An 18,852-nucleotide genomic window follows, 5' to 3' on the forward strand; every position below is an offset into this window, starting at 1 on the left:
TGTGAGTGAGACGCCTCAGCCACTAGGGATACGTGACGTAAGCAGCAGACGCGTACAACCCACCATACACAACAGATGCAAATAAGGAGCAAGTGAGTGTATTGCGTGAGCGACTCTAAAGTATATGTCATCAACATGCGCAGGGATCCTTTTGTAAAAAGTGAAATAAAGTACTCTTCCAGTAAAGATAAAAATGAACAGGTTTAGGTTTTGTCCGATATACTTTGTTTTTTAGAGGTATGTTTTTTTTTAATGTTTGGAATCTAAGACTAATAAAACGGTAGGTACATTTTTGTAGACGAATGAAGTTATCGCATACGAAACTGTTATTTATGTTAGTTTGCTGTCTCAGTCCGATTTTCGTTGTTCGTAAAACCGGTGTCATGACGAGCCATGCAGAGAAAAAGACCATTGAATTCAATCGAAAACAATGGTATCGAATTAAACGTAACATTTATGTGATTCAAAGTGCAACTGATAATCGGTGACATAGTTTAACCTTTTGTATAAGCATGACACATAGTAAAATTGTGTTTAATCAGTACATCCATACACCATGTAAAAATATCAATATATTTAATTGAATAACACATATTCGAACGAAGATCACATGTCGGCAAGTGATCGAATACTGTAGTTTATCTGAAAGATAAGAATTGTGAAAAAAGTACGTATTTATTTGGTTAGATCTATTTGCAGTCCTACGGATTCAACAACGAAGATATTATTTTTAATTAACTGGAAGATATATGCTTTTACTTTCGCCCAGCTGCCTGCGGGAAGTAAGCAAGGGAGAGGTGATTTATGAACATGGACTCACTTACTGCTACCTCAGATCTGGCACCTGCAGTTGAGAAACAGAGTGAAGACAATGAGCGGAGTACCGAGACCCCTCCTGCTCCTCTGTCAGCAGCTATGAGGGCGAAGATTGAGCGCAACAGACAGCGGGCACTCATGTTAAGACAAGCAAGGATTGCCAGCAGGCCATATTCGTCTGAGAAAGGTTTGATGACTTTTTTGTAGTTAAATGCTAAAATCAGTGCATAAATGATTAGATATGTTAGCTTAAGGTTAGTAAGGGCTGATGTTCCCAGAATCTGCTTCAGTGTGAAACAAATGAAAGAAATATAGATAATTTAGTTTTGTCTAATTTAAGAACATCTCACACAGATCATTTCAATAATCGTTTCGTTTCTGATATTTGTAAAATAAAACCTTTATATGTCTGTTTTCCGGATAAACATAATTCCAGATATTCCAGATAAACAGGATTGATTGTAAACCTTAATTGATCTTTTAACTCAGTGTTAAATAAAATGCCAGAATATGTTTTGCAGCTGTTCTCACTCTATGAGCTGCAGTGTGTCTTGAAGTCTGCCAGAACAACACTTTTCAAAATCCCAAGAATGAGATTCAAGACTGGAGAAGCAGCCTTTAGCATATATTCTCTTCCTTGTTCTTAACCTGTTTTCTTACATCTAGAAGTAAACCAGACTTTTAGAATCTAGTTGCTCTGTTTGAAAGTAACCACACTATCGATTTTAGAATTTTTGTTTGAATTTAGTTTTTTTCATTGTGTTCTCCTGTAAATAACCTTGTGAGTTAAAATGTGCTCTATAAATAAATAATTATGAACTTTCGGCAGTACATACTGTAGCAAAAAGTGAAACCCAACACGGGTCTTCAGAAAAAGTTTCTTCTAAAATGTCACTTAAAAACCTGGGTATATAAATAGCAATGGAGATATAAGCAACAGTTTTGAATTTGATGCCCATAAGTATTATACCTGATACATAGTGTTGTGTAAATTGTAGGTACTATGGCTACAATTCTGTTGGTGCTGTCTTTGAGGTATACACAATACGAATGTGAGACTCAGGGCTTAGAATGAACACGAGATTGCTCTGTACATAAATATTTTTCTCGGTATTGATAATACTAAATTTGTGCCTGGGTGGTAAGGAAAATCCCTTTAAAATCAGAATTGATGTGATGTTTCCTGTCCATACAGTTTATTTAGTCTTATTAATTTGATAATCAGGACTGGAGTTTAGATTTTAACCAACATTACACATCACATTCTGTGTACTAGTTTAACATATGACTGATATGTAATGATTCTTGTAATAGTTATTTATACAGGTTGGTAATGCAAACTGATGTTTTGATGTAGTACAGCAGCTAGTATTAAATCTGTTATTCATTGGGTGTACCACAAATAAAATTAGAAATTAGTTTGATCTGCAAAGGAATGCAGTTCAACCTTTCTTGTTATAAGCATATGGTATGTGCTTCAGCCTAATCAGGGGCTTCAGGGGACTCAAAGATTACAGAATAGGGCCTCCTGAATGGATCAACCAGTAAAAGTTGAGTTCAATGACTGATAACTGATAGCTGATTGTCACTGGGATTCCCAAAGCAGTGGCACACAGTTGGCTGAGCATCACCAATGGTAGGGTGGGATTGGACTGCCAGCTCTCTCTCAGCTCTCAGCAACACAAGTGACCTCTACAGCTTCCCCACAGCTTCCTGGATTGTGGTGCTGTTGATGAAGGACTCGCCTCTCCTCTGAGCGGCGCTGAACACTGATAAGCCGTTTTGGTGCCTAAGGCATGTTAAAAGACAAGCATCTCAAAGATAGACAGGGCTGAAGAGTCTGCCTGTGTTTCGTTAATCTCCTCTGTGGTCATGGGGATCGTAGCTGTGAGCTGAGTGGAAAAAAAACACACAACTGGCTATTCCGCGTAGGATGAGTATAAGAAATACTTCACTAGGAATGATAACAGCCAACAATTAGGCGTGTAAATGGTTTATTGAGTATTTAAAGTTAAAATATCTCCTCCTGTCCCTTGCATTCATCGTTTACATCCCTCCTCCACCCTGTCTTCACCTCTGCAGCTGCCCCTTGGTCACTCCTCTCTCTGCATCGGTGTTAAAGACTCGTCCTATGGCCAGGAGGTTAGCCCTCAGGCAAATGGGTTAAACCAAATTAAAGTACAGTATGATGTTTAAGTGATTAAATGAAGTCACGTAATTACAGTCCCAGACAGCTGAGGATGATAAAACTTGGCCGTTGTCATCCCTTCGTTACAAAACTCCATTAAATAAAAAAACCCCGCAAAAGGTTATTTTTGCTTTATCATGCAGGTGGAACCTGTGCAAAGATCCCCAAAACCATTGACTCTGGAGGAGGGTTCTTCATTGATGAAGAGGAAGAAGAGCAAAAAGTGGAGAAAGTGGTTCACAAACCAGGTACAGCTAAGCCAGCTCATTCTCAGGACTATCTCCTGTGCAGGACATCCATTCACATGCAACTTCATTGGCATTCAGACAGTGTGCAACAAACACAATCCAAGCAATCAATATACTGGCTATTGATTATTTCAACCATGCTTGAGGTAATGAGTAGATTGCGTTGTGTCACCCTGGTAGTATGGATAGCAATTACTTGATTTTTTTTAACTGGAGACATCCTTGCCAGAGCAGAGGTTATATCAGTTCATTAAAGGACAGCAGTTATTTAATGCACATGTGTCTGAAATATGAATTCTGGTTAGATTTTCTATTAAACGTTCTTCCATAAGTGAGGTGGATTAGAAGAAATCTTCACAGCCGCCATTTCTCGTTTTGTTTTTTAGGACCAGTGGTTGAGTTTGACTACCTGTTGTGTGAAGAATGCAATAAAGCTTTCATGGACTCCTACCTCAGCAACACCTTTGACTTGTCAGTGTGTGACAACTGCAGGTACAAACCTTTAGACCTGGCTTTTGAGAATCCAGGCTGAGTCATACTTGCTCAGTTTTCTTGGATGGGCTATTAATGCAACCATTAACAGCATTTTGTAATTTTCTGTTATATTATTGAACATGACACAGTGGTTAGCATTGCAGACTGGCAGTGCTGGGGCCTGGGTTCAGTTCTGGACCTGGAGGCTTTGGCTCCCCCGTGACCCTGTATTGGTTAAAGCAGTTAGAAAATAGATGGATTGTGGAATGCCAATCTGTATTCTGAAGATCCGAGATTCTGGTAAAACATCAGCTTGGGTTCAGAAAGTGTGTAGTGGGTGATACTGTATATAGAATGCATGACTGCTGTTTAAAGTGGTGCTGGTGGATCAGTAGATGACTTTATTCTTGATGGTATGCTGCAGGAGATGCTGTTATTTAAGATGTTAAAATTAGCCACACATTTTGTTCTATAACCAGCCCAGGGGCTCTCTGGGGTTCTGAATTGTTATCCTGGTTCAGGGTGTTGATCAGGGTGTTGCACAAGAAGCCATTCTCCCCACTGATGTAATCAGGATTTTGAAAAAGAAATTTACTTCCCAATGCCTTGAGTAAATTGGTGGAGCCCAGTCACAAACTGGGTATTAGTAGGTTGGACGGATGTTTTGCCATTTGTTCCTCCTCTTTAGTCTTTGGTGTTTGTGTCATTTCAGGGACAGTGAAACCAAGCACAGGCTAATAACCCGCACAGAAGCCAAGGAGGAATTCCTCCTGAAAGACTGTGACCTGGACAAGCGAGAGCCGGTGCTGAGATATGTGCTGAAGAAGAACCCTCACAACACTCGATGGGGTGATATGAAACTCTATCTCAAGCTTCAGGTACCCAGGGCCTTAGGGAAGGACTTTACACCAGTTACTGTCTTCATATTCTCAGCAGTGGAGTGAATGGCATTAGAACAGAGGTCTTCAGTTAGGGGTAGGACTTTTAAGGGTCGTAGCAGGTATGTGGAATGACTCAATAATGCAAACATACAAAAGAAAATGTAATAGGTTTATTCCATGCTGAAAAAAAGAAGAAAGAGAACACAACGTTTCGGCCGTGGAGCCTTCTTCAGGTGTCTTTCTTCTTTTTTTCAGCATGGAATAAACCTATTACTTGTTCCTTTGCAGCCTACGCATGCTGATGCAGCTACCCACCTGAACTACAAAAGAAAATGGTCTCCAGTTTATTGCCTCTACATCATTGTGTATTTACATTAAAGAAATGTAATTTCCCATGTATTTAGAAGATTTGACATTTTTACTGCATCATTCTTGGGTACGCATGCCTGATTTCTGTTTGGCAGCTTTGTGTTCATACACAAATAAGTAGTGAAAGTGGCTGTGCATTGTTTTTTAAAACAAAAGTGGATACATCAGGAGGAAAATGCAGAAGAACACAGAGAAAATGCATCGTGTCAGAAGGTTTGCATATACAGAGATGCTTACAGTTTAGATTTACAGGTTTGATTCTTGAAGATGATCTCTTTAAAAGAGTTTGCTTCAGGGAGCTCTGTAGTTACTATATGAAACTATATGTATACGAAAGATAATTTGAATTGCGGTGGTGCAGTAGTTAGCTTTGCCAGGTTCAATTCCAGAACAAGGGAGCTAAGTGTGTTAAGTTTGCATGTTCTTACTGCATTTGAGTGGGTTTCCTCTGGGTATTCTGGTATCCTTCCTCAGTCCAAACACATACTGGTAGGCTTATTGGCTTCTGGGAAGATTGGCCCCAGTGTGTGTGTCTGCCCTACTTGAGCTGACACCTTAGGTCAGATGGGGAATAATTTTAATAAACTCCATACATCTTCAGTTTTAAAGAATACATAGCATATGTTCAATTTTCTGTATTATATTAACAAAAAATAATTTTCAAAATTTGCCACTCTTGTTGTTTTCAGAACTTGCAGAGTACCAGTTTAAGTTGAGATGACTGTTATAGCTTTAACATTCTTCTGATGAAAGCAGTGTAATGTGTACATTTTGTGTACCTGAAACCAATTTGATACCCACTGTAAACCATCTCAAGTTCTGTAGCAGCCAAGAAAAACACGTTAATACGTTCATGAGGGGGCTAGCAAGAACATAGTGAGGCATTTTTATTGTCAGATAATCTAATTCTCACAAGAGAAGTGAAACAAACATCACAAAGAATGCCATATGCTGTATGCAACAGAAAAAATCAAATACCTACACAACTGACATAGACATTTAACTATCTCAAGTTTTTAAATAAATTTAAATAATTAAAAAAATTACAAGTTTATCATTTGTTATAATTCTTTGTTCACATGTGGGGTTTCTAATGTCAAGTCACTGCAGAGCTACTTTAAAAATATAAATGGAAGTAGCACCTAAAAAAACTATCGAACTCTCAAAATGGGTGTGAATGTGCTGATTAGAACTTTATGTAGTGCCATATGTCAACCTCTTCCTTGAAGCTGCTGACTTTAGGCAAAATAGTTGTCTGATATATCAGGTGTAAAGTTTTACGTGAATTGCGTGTCTTGAACTGTCAGGTGACTTTCCTCATGTGTCCTGGCTCTAAAGGTGATACAGCGATCTATGGAGGTGTGGGGTAGCCAGGAAGCACTGGATGAAGCAAAAGAGTCACGAAAGGAGTCCCGAGAAAAACTGAGACAGAAACGGTTCGACAAGAAGGTAAAAGGTAGGAAACTTATACATTCTGAGATTTGTGTATTTGATTAATTAGCAAAGCACGCTTTATACAACAGTGTAGCCAGATCACCACTTGTCAACTGGTACAGGCGTGCCCAAACAATTCAGATGCTGTCCCAAGATTTACTGAATTTTCACAGGCCTATGGTTAGATTTGTTAAATTTATTTCTGTTTAGTTCAATAAGAATTATGCTCCTCAGATAAAATTTTCCTTTCCTTGGCAGACTGGACTGCATGTTTACTTCTCAGCCCTCACTTTGAGAGGGGGACATATGTATTCCTCCTTCCTCTGTTCTGTTTGGGATTCTGGCAGACCAGAAAAAGAATGTACCTCTTTATCACCATTGAGTGCTATTCCTATCAGTCCATGTGTTCTTTTGTGGGTGATTGCTCCCTGCTCCTTGAACTTCCTTTTTTCAGGTATTTTTCACTCTTAGCTATTTGTCGTAAAAAAAGACACCCCAATCCTTCCCCAAGAGACACGTCATCACATGTACCTTCAGTATCTTCATGGGTAGCGTCATGGCCTGGCAAAAGAAACCTTTATGCTGTCCAGCTCTAGAGAAACATCCACACATTACTGTCGCACAGAGAATTCACACACGGCTTTTGTCTTGCCGATTCTTCTTGGGCTGTAAACCTGTCAGCACCCTACTGGAACCACTGGTGTTTGTCCTACAGCCACAAGCGGTTTTCTGCAGTATAAATGACTTAAAACAGTTTCGTAAACAAAGACCCAGTAAAGTGTTAAAATGGGCAAATCAGATTTTTAAATGAGAAAGTACTGCCTTCCCAAACTTCAATAAACCAATATATAGAAGAATTGGAGGAGTATCAATTATCAATTTGTTTTTTCAGAATTCACAATCAAGATTAGGCGCCAAACTTGTTTTGAAAAACTGACAGTGTCACTTTTGTCTGCCGTCAGAGCTGAGGCGGGCCGTGAGGAGCAGCATGTGGAAAAAGGACTCCAGTGTACATCAACACGAATACGGACCAGAGGAAGAGATCGAAGAGGACACCTACAAGAAAGTCTGCACCACCTGTGGCCATGAACTTACTTATGAGAAGATGTAATGGTGTGGGCCACTTTTGGCTTGTGCTGAAAGTCTGGTTTGTAGTGCCTTGTTCCACAACTTTAAATGATCTTCATGGGAAAGGATGTATCAATAGGCAGTTGGTAAGCAGAAGTGTCATGGTGCTATAACTGACTATGTTACTTAAATATTTGTATGTGTATGTGTTTTGTTTATATAATATATCTGGCTGTATATGTGTGTAAGAGGCACTTCAGGAGACTGGATACAAATTGAATCGTACTGCAGCTTTTCCTGAACTGGTCAATTAAAAAATCCTTTTATACATTGAATTTTATTATTCATTGATGCATTAAAGTTGTGTGTATATATATATAGATTTTTTTTGCATAGGACAGATTAAACCTATTCTTTTGCTTAATTGCCCATTTTTGATTTTTGAACAGATACATAGTGCAAGCCTTTTGTAGCCTGTGAAACTAATACTTTACTGGATGAGGTGATTTTTTCACTTTTCTATAAGCATCAAAACCAACTTCCAGAGTTATGTAAACTATTGATATGGTATTCTTTGTAAAAGTTTTTTTTTACCAATCTTCATGTAATTAGTGGAATACAGTCATGTTTTTATAAAGCTGTTGTAATTTTAGAGAAACAAGTCCAAGAAAAAAAAAACATGGGACCAAACCCATCAACTTGCAGATACCACTTCCTTTAGTGGAAATGACAAGATGCTAAGCAAACTAAGAATGAACTACACAAATACCAGATCTACTTTGAATAAGAGTTAAGTCTTAAGTGCAAACATTTATAAATCTAATAAAATATTACTGTAAAGCTTTTTAACTGTCCAGAGTTTTATTTTTCAATCTTGGTTTGAGATTTGCAGTAGCAACTGATATTTATTATATTGGCACTTTTTTCTCATTACATTTTATTAAAAACAAAAACCATATGATAAAATGACAACAGCCTTGGACAGGAATCGTCTATCTATCCCTTCTCTGGTTTGAGAACATTGGTGAATTTTCTGTGGGCTATACTGGCTGAACCTTTTTGGCCGTCAGAGTAAGTGTTATAAATCATGTACCTAGTCAGTCTTCCTCAGCCTGATTCCTGAATTTTTATTGTGGTGATAAAAATGTTCTAAATCATATTTTAATTGTGCACTGCACAATTTTAACATCTCTTTAAATTCTGTGCTTTTAACTACTGTACATATCCTAGTGCTAATACTATCCAACTGTTTCTAAAATGGGTGTGTCCAATCCTAAAGCAGGAGGTCTGTTGTGTGTGCAGGTCTTCAATTTCTCTATAAAGTAACACTACCCAAACAACTTTGATAAGATGTTTGGTTTGGTCCAGTTAAAACGGTAACCAGCAGATTAAGCTCACTGAGTTAAACTAAAATGTAACCACCCTTGGCCTAGAAAATGATGCCTCAATAAGAAAACAGGTGTTTATCGTTTTCAAGGTCAGTGTTTGCCTCTTATATTTATAGTTTCTGCTTTTGCTATGTGCATGGACCACTCTGCATGTTTACATTAAACGACAAGAGGGAATTAATATCTCCAATAAAAGCTAAAATTATGAATGTGTAATGTGGTAGGGATCCAGGCTTTACACTCTGTATTGAAAAACATAATATGAAATCACTTTGAATCAAATTGAGTTTAATCTCTTTACAAGTGTGTTGTTTCTTGTGTTTCATGAGAGCATCGTTCAAGAAAAACTATTTTTTAGCTGTATGACTTTCTTCAAGGTGCATAAACCATAATCAGTAAGGTTTATAGTACATAGCATTCTCATTCTTACAAAGAAGTCTGATGACGTGAAACTACAAAATGATGAATAAACATATGGTGATGTTCCCTCTGCATATAGAGTCAGTAGTTCGGAGAAATATTTAGTTTACGATGCAATGACATATGACTCATTCTTAATAAAATACAAAAATGTATTTTGTGTCTTAATTTTTTCCTCCTGCTATGTAATGCAGTAGGGTTTCAACATCTGCAAATTTAACATTTGGGGTTGTGTGTAAGGGGTGTTGTGTAAGAGAACAGCAGAGCAGGATTAAACTGAGCCAAAGATTGTTAGACACAGCTTGCAAGTTAGCTGCACAACAGACTAGGATCATCAAATCTTTTGTAGTTAGTGAGTAGGCCTCTCCCTGCCTCCTATAACAACTCAAAGTGGGCTTGTTTTGTATTGTAAGAAACACTCCTGTTTCTGCATTGGTTTCATGGGGAATGACAGGCTGAGGATGACTTTACAGGCTCACTGACAGTTTTATTGCCCTTTCCATTACAGTGGGCATGTTCATCACAGAGCAGGGTATTGGCTGTGAAGGCTGAAACAGTGCAGGTACTGCTGGATGCAGAAGAGGGAATTATGTTGTTTTTTGTAGATGATTACATTTGTGCGTAGTTTTAGTTGATCAATCTATTATAAACAACTTAAAGCCAATGCATTAGTACTTTAAATATCATATAAAGGAGGGTTATGTAATGTCTTTAACCTTAGTAACCACAGACCTTTAACCATAAAAAGACTTAGTCTTCTAACCATACATACTATATACTGTAGTACATTATGCAATCGTAGAAGAGTGAATTAGGCTATTTGCGATGGTTAATTTCACGATTGAGCCTTTGCCTGTATCCAATTAGAAAAGAAAGACAAATTTTGCAATCCAATTTTGTAATAAGTGAATATTAAGGCTGTTCAGCTATTTTTAACTTGCTTTACGTTTGACATAATTACCCGCAATGGGAAATAAATCAACGAAAAAATCTGAAGACATTCGCTACCTTAACCTTGAAAAGATCTCCCGCAGGGTAACCCATTTGAGAACACAAAAAGACTTCATTTCTGAATCGGAAATCTGTTAATTATATACTGTATACCAACTACCCCTAACAGAATGTGTACTACTGTTTTTTGCCTTTATTTTTGGTACACTAGGCATAACATCTCATCACATGATCATCCATCTTAGTATCTGCACTGCTCTACACACAAAAGGAGATCATGCCCCGCAACACTTCATGGCAATATAAATAAAAAGGGAAGTTATAAATCAACACATATGTTAAAGTAAATGGTTTACACAATAGGACATATCCAATCCATGCTTTTACATGGTGTGCTTCTTCAAATCAAATGTTGCAAACACTGGCAGAGAAAGACATTTTTAATGTAAACCTTTGTTTGGTAGAAACTATTCTGTCAAGATTTAAAAGAAAAAAATAAGCAAAGGACACCGTTTTAAAAAAAAACAGGAACAGATCCAGTGTATTTCAACATTACTTTCATACAGAATCCGTTTCAGTTTCAATCATACATCCTTGCCTCCATTTTTAAACCCCCTTCTAATCTGTAATAATGATTAATACTAGGTTCTGGAACAATGTACGGCATCTTATGGTCGTACAGAAATTTAAAGTACTTAAAATGGTAAAAACAAGAAGGCTGACAAATCCAGATTTAGTCAAGTTATGGAAAAAACAGGAAGCACAGGTTTCATCAATATTTCATGAATTTCTATACTTCAATTTTTAATAACCTCATCAGACGTTCAACGGGTTCAATAAAATTGGTGAAAAATATAGGTTGGGGTGGGGGAGAGTGAGGCAAAAAAATAATGTTAAGGAAGCTAACTGGGGGATAAGAAGCAAATTTCAATGTTTTTGTCAGTAAAATACCACCTGTTTCTCAAAATAGGGATCTTACATTTAATTTCTTTACGTTAGAGATCCTGAATCCCCCCACCCCAAAAAATTGAAAAGGGCGCCTCTAAACTGGAAATCTTGATGCAAGAAATGTCAAGTCCTTATCCTGTGTGGCTGCTCCTCTGTTAAGTGTCCACAGGGGTTAAGGGTTCTCACTGCTGCAGGGCACAGAACTGCTGGTACACAGCCAGGATGTGGTGATCCAGCTCAGCTGTGAACAGCAGGTTCTCCAGAGTCCCCATGTATTGCTGGATCGTCACATGGTGCTGCAAGAAACACATGAAATGCATAGTGAGCCGACAAATCCTAACTTTCATTGTCTGTTTTCCCATCCAAAGTATTTCTTTTGCACCTCTATGTAAACCCAGTAAACATCCTGGACAGGGAAGCTTTTTTCTTTGGCTTTCTATGCATTTTAGCAGGGCAAGTGGAAGGGATTAGCGCTGTTCTGTACGTGTCAGAACACACTGATACTGTGTTAACGATTGGCAGCACATGAAGAACGGCTAAATACCATGAGGAAGATCTGCTGCAGCCTCTCAATGCAGTTCTTGTACCAAGGGGTGTTGAAGTCCACACCTCCAGTCTCACAGCGAACCAGGTGCTCAGTCAGAATCATGATGAAGCGCTGCGGGGGCAAAAAAACAGAAATAAGTGAATGCTTCCACCACCAACTATAATTCAGTTGCTGTTAATGTGTTCCATTGAGAATAAGCCGTCAACTTAAAAGCATACAGGTGAAGTTTGAGTATATACATCTCATTTTTTAAGCTATGACTTAAGTAGTAGAGAATTAAGTGTAGTTTCAGTATGCTTGACTCTATGTCCATATACAAGATGGATTATGAAGAAATCACAGTAGCACTTGTGTTTCTTTCCCCCTCCCCATTCAGAAAGCAGTACTAAAGACAGAAGAAGAAAGGACATCAGGTGAATCGTATTTAAGAATATAGGAAGGGCCACAAATAAGAGGGAACCATTTGATCCTTCTTGCTGTTTGAATGTTAGAAGCTAATTGGCCCAAGGATCTCATCCTGCTGATTTTTGAAGGACACCAGAGACCACAGTCTCAATAGCATGGCTGGATAACCTATCCTAGATATCTATGACATTTCTCTCTCATCAAATCTCACAAACTCACAGCCTCACGCCCTGGTCTGAAAATGTCATGCATTTGCATCAAGGCTAGGCTGCTTAAATAATATAATAATGAGATACTTACATACTACAATTACATAACCCCACTTTTTATGATTTCAGCTCCATCAATATTGTTTCTTTTTTTCAGGAGAGAAATTAACTCTAACTCACTGTCACAAAGTCACTGCGGCCAGTGGAAGGATATTTTACTGAATCGGGTATCAACAGGAATGTGCCATGTACATGTAACATGACATGCAAGTCTAGTGCTCAAAGGTGAAGGGCAGCAGTGTGGAGCAGGATTTGGGTTCAAATCCAAGGTGAGACATTGTTGTTGTACCCCTGTACACCTGAACTGATCCGGTACAACACACAGCTGCATAAATAGGTTGGATGATATTTACAGTATATTAATTAGTAAAGAGAGGGCAATTTGGAAGGTTTGAGTATTAGACACTGACCTGAAAGATCACCAGGAAGAGATTCTTCTGCTCACTCTGTGCTGACTCCACCTTCTCCTGTAGTCGCTCAATCTGCTCCTCTAACTGACCGTCCTCCTCATCACTGTTCTTTTCAAACTCATCTTCATCACCACTGTCTTTCTGCAAGAGCACAGATACACCCAAGATATGAGCTAATAACACGAAAAGGGACATACAGTACACTATGAAACCCAGTTTTCACGTGCTTTGCATGAAAATGCTGAGGTCATCATGCTACCGATTGAAAACCTTCAGTAAACTGAAGCTTTACACCCTTTACATATGTAAGAACTACTGGGAGTGAATGAAAATTAAATTACTAACACTGCAACACTGGTCTTTTCACTTCCTTTGCAAGTCATGGGAGTCACGGGGAGAAAAAGCTTAAGGACAAGTAAAATCTCTAAATATATATTGCAACATTCAGAGCAAAATTAACATTAACCTATGATTTACACATATTAAATATTAAACTTGCTGACATTGGGGGGAAAAAAGTCCAGAAATAAGATCAGAAATATCTGAAAGGTTCTAGAAAAGCTATTGTTAGCATTTCTGTCAAGCAGTTATACCCAACATAGTTCAGCACTAATACGCAATAACAGTCATAACTGACTACAGAGTATTAAAGCAGTCAGTCTAGTTTAACTGGTTACATCTTTATTAAAGGTCACATCTGTTATGTAAGCAGATAGTGAGCAGCTGGTCCTTGCAGGTGAACCACTGTGATCAGAACGTGCACTGCTCTTACCCTCCTGTGCTGCTTCTCCAGTTTCTCCTTGGCTTCCTCCAGCTCTTTCTGGATCTTCTGAACATGTTTGTTCATTTTACGGATGGTGGAATGCAGAATCTCCCATACATAGAACCTGTCAATCACAGAGATAGTTCAGATCATGAATGAAAAGACATAAGAAATTCTTTAACCATAGAAGTGATGAGCTTGCTTAGTCTAAAACATAAAATTTTAGAAGAGTAATAGGAGACTGAAATTCATGTTTTAAACAGGGAGCCCTGTTTAGGACATTACCTGGTGAAGTCATGGGCCATGTCTGGGGAGAAGATCCAGTTTGCCACTGCAGCACAATCAACAATCTGTGTACGAATCATCTTATCCACAAGCACAGCAATCATCTAATTCACAATAAAAAACAAAGATTCTCATAGTATTAACAGGCTGACAAATAAAAGCACCATTGCTTACACTACAGATAACAAAACCTTTGTTATATCAGGAAATACTCTGAAATTCCATTTCTCATTCACAGTTATTATTTAGGTTATTGCTGCTAATACTGCAGGTACATATTTTACTCAAGTAATAAGTTTGACATTTCAATGTACAGCCTTAAGAAATAAAGCAAGCGGCTCAGCCTATAAAAGCACATGCCTGAGTGCAGGCTGAATATGATCCCAACCTTGCAGGTCTGAGTCTGGGTCACATAGCTAGCTGTCTGTGACTAGGGTTCTCCAAGCAGCGGTGTACAATTGGTTAATGCTGCCAAGGGGAGAGTGGGATGTGTTGGCTGGGGCTAACGTGGTTATCAGCGACAACACCTGCAGCTTTCTAAGCATTTGCAGGCTTGCAGTGCCTCCAGAGAGGAACACACCATTTCTCTAATCGACGCCAAATCTTCAGTATGGGGTTCTACTGCCTGTGATGTGTTAAAAAGTGGCTTGAAGGTGGGCAGATGAGAGGAATCTGCCTATACCTCCCCATTTTCCCCAACGTAATTGCAGAGTTCGCATTCATTAGATGTGATGTGAAAATCACTTGAATGGAGATTCCAAATTAGGTGGGTATAACAACAAATAAATGAAACCTATTTCTTATAATGTTTCTTTTCTATACCTGTTACGTACAATATAAGAATCTTTTATTGTATACAATTATGCAAAAAAAACAAACTTAATCTCTGTTCTTGTACCTAGATCTACCAATTTTTAGCAATTTATCCATTTTAACCAGAACATCACTTGATAAACTAAAGGCTATTCTCTTCTTGTTCCAGTAGGTCACTTAATGTATCTATAGAAAGCTTATGCATTTTGATAGCTTACAGGAATTAAAATGCATTAAAATAGTTTTAAATTTTTCAAGTGAAGACATGTTGTTACAGCTTTGGGTGACTGAGAAGTGTCTCTTAGATTTTCGATAGTTTGTGACACTTGGAAAAGTAAACACTTCTAACTTCAAAGCAGAGAGGTCTGGGGGTTCCTTGAGCAGAAACAATTGTAAAGTTTTCCTTAGTATGTCTAGGAAAGTTGTGGATTAATGATTGCAAAGGAGCAGGGCAGAAAGACAGAGTATAAGTTCACCTTTAGAGCACAGGAGGGAAGAAGCAGAAGGAAGAAGAGGCAGCAGGAAGAAACAAGGAGAGCAGGGAGAAGAGAGAAGAGTCAAGAGGAGTTGGGACGTGAAGCTTGCGCCAGGCGAGAGCTCCTACTTCATGATCATCCAAACAAAACCTGACAGGACCTAAGTATTTGAACCTTATTAGAGTGTGCAATTCTACGTTTTTAGAGAACTTGGGTTTCCTGGGTAAAGGATACCTCAGTTAGAAACGTCTTTCCTGCTTAGGGTGCATTTTATGGATAGGGCTATAGGCTCCCATTTATTTTGTGGCATCCAGGGTGCAGAGAGAGAGATTTAACTGCAGGTTGCATTGTATTTAGTTAGAAGGCAGCTCATCTCTTGTGTGGCCTCTGTAAGCATATTAAGAGTTTAGTGCTTACTAGCAGTGTGGGATTTTCTGGTTGACCAGAATGTTAGGCCTCTGAAACACCTTGTGAATACTGTATTATAATGTAACTTTGTGTGTTGCATGTTTTCTGTATTGTGTAGTTTATTGTAATAGATATTTGTTTTAATCAAGTGTGCCTGGATTATTACTCCTCTCAACAAAGCTGTGCCAGAGAACAAAGAATTCACGTGCCTCTAGTTATACTAGCCGCTCGGGTATATCCTTAGAAATCACGTACAAGTTGGGGGTTATGAATAATTATTTCACTGATTGACTAAACCGCTTGGTCAAATCACGTGTATCATTGTTTTAAAATCAGTCCAGCCCCATTTGTAACAATATTTTAGAAATTTTAAGAAAATTAATTTAAAATAATCTCAAAGGGAGGCACATCATCTCACTTTCCCCACTATAAAGAACTGAAGTGGTGTATTTTACATTTTTCAGCAAATGGTAATGGACTGTATAAAAAAACCTCTGCAAGGTTTCTCTTTTTTAAGTCTCCTAGGCTCTCAGGTCTATGTAACCCAGTTACCCAAATAAAGCTGCCAACCATATCCAACTAATGAAAGGGGACAGAATTATAAAATTAAAAAAACGCTAATCACGCCAACACAAGGGAGAACCCATCAAATATCTGTTTACAAATAACAGAAGACTGCACGGCCACCCATTACCAGGGCTGCAGATTTCCTGGGCTAAGCTCACACTGCACTAACCTGGGGGTGGTTCTTCCAGACATCATACACTACTCTGAGGATGTGCAGCTTCCCTTCATCACTGTCTGTCAGGTTCTTCAGCACTTCATGAAACCTGCAGAAATGACACTTCCACTTATTATCTCACACAAGGCTGCAGACTGTTTTAGGATGGAATTCTGGGAGATAACGAATAATTAGTTTCATTATACAAAACATTTAAAAAGAATGCAAGTCATGAGATAATGCTGAAATTGTAATGTGAAGGAATGCTATGGAACACCTTGTGCTTAGTGTTCTACCATGTCTTTATACTTATAAAAGGTGCAAACAAGAAGAGGCCATTCAGCTCATCTTGCCCATTTTGTATGGCTATGAATCAATTGATTTATTCTTTTTAATGGATATGATCTTGACATGTCCTTTATATTCAAGTACGAACACACTTCAAAAACATCTGTCAATCAGAAAGTCACTTATTCTTGGTTTGTGGTGACCTGGAAACACAGGACACTAGGTGAGACTGCACCCTGGATGATGTAGACCCTTGTGTGTACATGCACATAGAGACCATTTAGGAACACCAGTTCATCTAGTCCACATGTCTTTGGAAGGGGGAAGGAAACTGGAGTGCCTGGAGAAAACCCAGGTGAACACAGAATCAATCCCGAACACCTAGAGCTATAAGGCAGCAGCACTGGTACTCCTGTGTCACTGTGCTGCCGCTCTTTAATTTCTTGGAAATATTTCTTGGACTTCCTCTGCTTGCTTTGTATTTTACTAGAAATAATTCAGAACTTTTAATAACTCATAGTGGAGTTCCACGCTAGTCAGACTTGAAAGTATCAGGGAGAGATACTTACTTGGCTAAAGCACTGAAGGAGTGGCTGAACGATTTGGCAGCTAAATGAAGGAGTGTTTGTAGAAACGCATCAATCTTCAGGGGGTTGAAGCCGTCTCCCTCATCTATCAACAGAAATATTCCCAATGGTATGAGACAAAGGTATGCAAGGGCCTAATACCTATTATAGGTAATTCAGCTTTTCCCACTTGTACAACAGGTCAAATGTTTTTTATGCTTTTAAACTGGAACTGGAAAATGTTTGCAGAAATGTTGGCCTTCACACAAGCTCATAATATGTTGTGGATAACAGACTTCATATTCCAAGTGTATAATGCTAGTACCAACAGGTTCCAGCTATAACTGCCAAGATGGAATCATATTGCCATTTATTTTTTTACCTTCAGTGTAAAACCCATAAATATTTTGCCGTTAAAAAAAAGTATTTGGTTGTTTAACTCCAAAGACAGTATCACTGTAGTTGGCACACAATTAAAATCCAAGACTGTAAATCTAGAGCAAACACCGATTAGCCCATTAATTCCAAATTTCATAAGTATTATTCCAATGACAACAGATTTCAACACGTGCTGAAATGGGGTCTCTGGCTAAACCAGGAAGGCTGCCTAAACCTACACCTGAAAAGTGTGACCATGATATAAAAGCATTGAAAAACATTGTATTTAGACAGACCATCATCCTCTTCCTGATTGGGGTTTGGCACATCTTTCAAGAGAGCTAGGATTTCATCATTTGTGGAGTGGTTTTTGATCGCATTGCTGATGATCATAGCCATAGGGTAGCCTGGCAGGGAACCTAAAGCAATCACAGAAAACAACAAAGGGCTTCATTAAATATAATGCATCACAACAAACAGCTCTCATATTCAAGAATGACTGAAATAAAATGGCAAATGACATTTGCAAAAAAGACTTCTACCAAACCCCACTTATCTGGGTCTTCTTCATTCTTGACTAATAATTTCTGAACACACTATCCTCTTCCAAGGCTTGTTTATGGACATATCCAACTACAACACATTGCAATGTTATCAAAAACATTATAGCTATTGAAACACAAAATAGCAATCCTGTAAAAATCGCTGAAACGAAAACAAAAAGGAAAAATACCTATCACAGAAAATAAAGTAATTTCTGCATTGTTTAGAAATATTTATTTGAGTGCAAACTTACACAATACTTTTCAAGGTTCCCATTATTCATTTTCATTAAAATACTTGCTACCAATAAATACTAAAACTATTTTGAAAATAGTTAACAATTATAACAGATATAATAATAGAAATGCTTATTTCACAGAACCATACCTTATTTTCCCCCCATATGGTATTGAGCTTCACATTTGTGAAATCACCATTCTTCGGAAATTCAAGGTACATAATCCTTGCAAATACCAAGGTTTTACTTTACATCTGTCAATTTCAATGAAAATGCAATAATCCTTGATTTGTAGATGGATTTGATTATTTTCTATCAACAGCAAATACTTACTGCTACTTTCATCCATATATTTGTAAATGAAAATGGGATTTGCTGGAATCAACGGAGAGAAAGTAGGAGGCACGATGTCCACAATTCGCTGGTGATAGGAAAGTCTACAAATAAAAAATTGAACATGATGCGTTTGTCACAGCAACTCAAGGAGTGATTCTTTGAGATAAAAACGTCTTTTTAATTTTAAGGCTAAATCAAGGTGTAAACCGCACTAAAGATTG

The 18,852-nt window shown here is 38.1% G+C and overlaps 2 protein-coding genes across 5 annotated transcripts in view; one reads left to right on the top strand and one right to left on the bottom strand.

Moving 5' to 3' along the window:
- Positions 1–94: 94 nt before the first annotated feature.
- xpa (xeroderma pigmentosum, complementation group A) lies at positions 95–8,322 on the top strand. 4 transcript variants are annotated; one of them, XM_088918048.1, is made up of 7 exons: positions 95–280; positions 770–1,003; positions 3,148–3,252; positions 3,639–3,744; positions 4,439–4,604; positions 6,315–6,432; positions 7,373–8,322. In XM_088918048.1, the coding sequence occupies exons 2-7, from the start codon at positions 805–807 to the stop codon at positions 7,519–7,521; spliced, it is 843 nt and encodes a 280-aa protein (XP_088774174.1). In that variant the 5' UTR covers positions 95–280; positions 770–804; the 3' UTR covers positions 7,522–8,322. The 4 variants fall into 4 exon arrangements, with proteins under 4 accessions (XP_088774174.1, XP_088774172.1, XP_088774175.1 ...); XM_088918046.1 differs by lacking the exon at positions 7,373–8,322 and adding an exon at positions 6,669–7,319 and having other exon boundaries at positions 6,315–6,425; XM_088918049.1 differs by having other exon boundaries at positions 118–280; positions 6,315–6,425.
- Positions 8,323–8,356: 34 nt separating this feature from the next.
- Positions 8,357–18,852, bottom strand: part of ncbp1 (nuclear cap binding protein subunit 1) — a 30,495-nt gene continuing 19,999 nt past the window's right edge. The window contains exons 15-23 of the mRNA XM_088918045.1: positions 18,629–18,732; positions 17,811–17,933; positions 17,140–17,242; positions 16,298–16,391; positions 13,865–13,968; positions 13,589–13,703; positions 12,817–12,957; positions 11,730–11,843; positions 8,357–11,481 (exon numbers count right to left, since the gene is read on the bottom strand). Of these exons, the coding sequence (XP_088774171.1) occupies positions 11,368–11,481; positions 11,730–11,843; positions 12,817–12,957; positions 13,589–13,703; positions 13,865–13,968; positions 16,298–16,391; positions 17,140–17,242; positions 17,811–17,933; positions 18,629–18,732 (1,012 nt within the window). The 3' untranslated portion in view covers positions 8,357–11,367. The remainder of the gene's footprint in view (positions 11,482–11,729; positions 11,844–12,816; positions 12,958–13,588; positions 13,704–13,864; positions 13,969–16,297; positions 16,392–17,139; positions 17,243–17,810; positions 17,934–18,628; positions 18,733–18,852) is intronic.

This window comes from Atractosteus spatula, chromosome 1 (genome assembly GCF_055471065.1).
Source record: "Atractosteus spatula isolate fAtrSpa1 chromosome 1, fAtrSpa1.hap1, whole genome shotgun sequence".
NCBI classification, from domain to species: domain Eukaryota; kingdom Metazoa; phylum Chordata; class Actinopteri; order Semionotiformes; family Lepisosteidae; genus Atractosteus; species Atractosteus spatula.

Coding starts and splice junctions, on each gene's coding strand:
- xpa (XM_088918046.1), top strand. CDS start 805: ATGAACATGGACTCACTTACTGCTACCTCAGATCTGGCACCTGCAGTT. Junction 3,745..4,438: donor TCAGTGTGTGACAACTGCAG/GTACAAACCTTT, acceptor GTGTCATTTCAG/GGACAGTGAAACCAAGCACA. Junction 4,605..6,314: donor AACTCTATCTCAAGCTTCAG/GTACCCAGGGCC, acceptor CTGGCTCTAAAG/GTGATACAGCGATCTATGGA.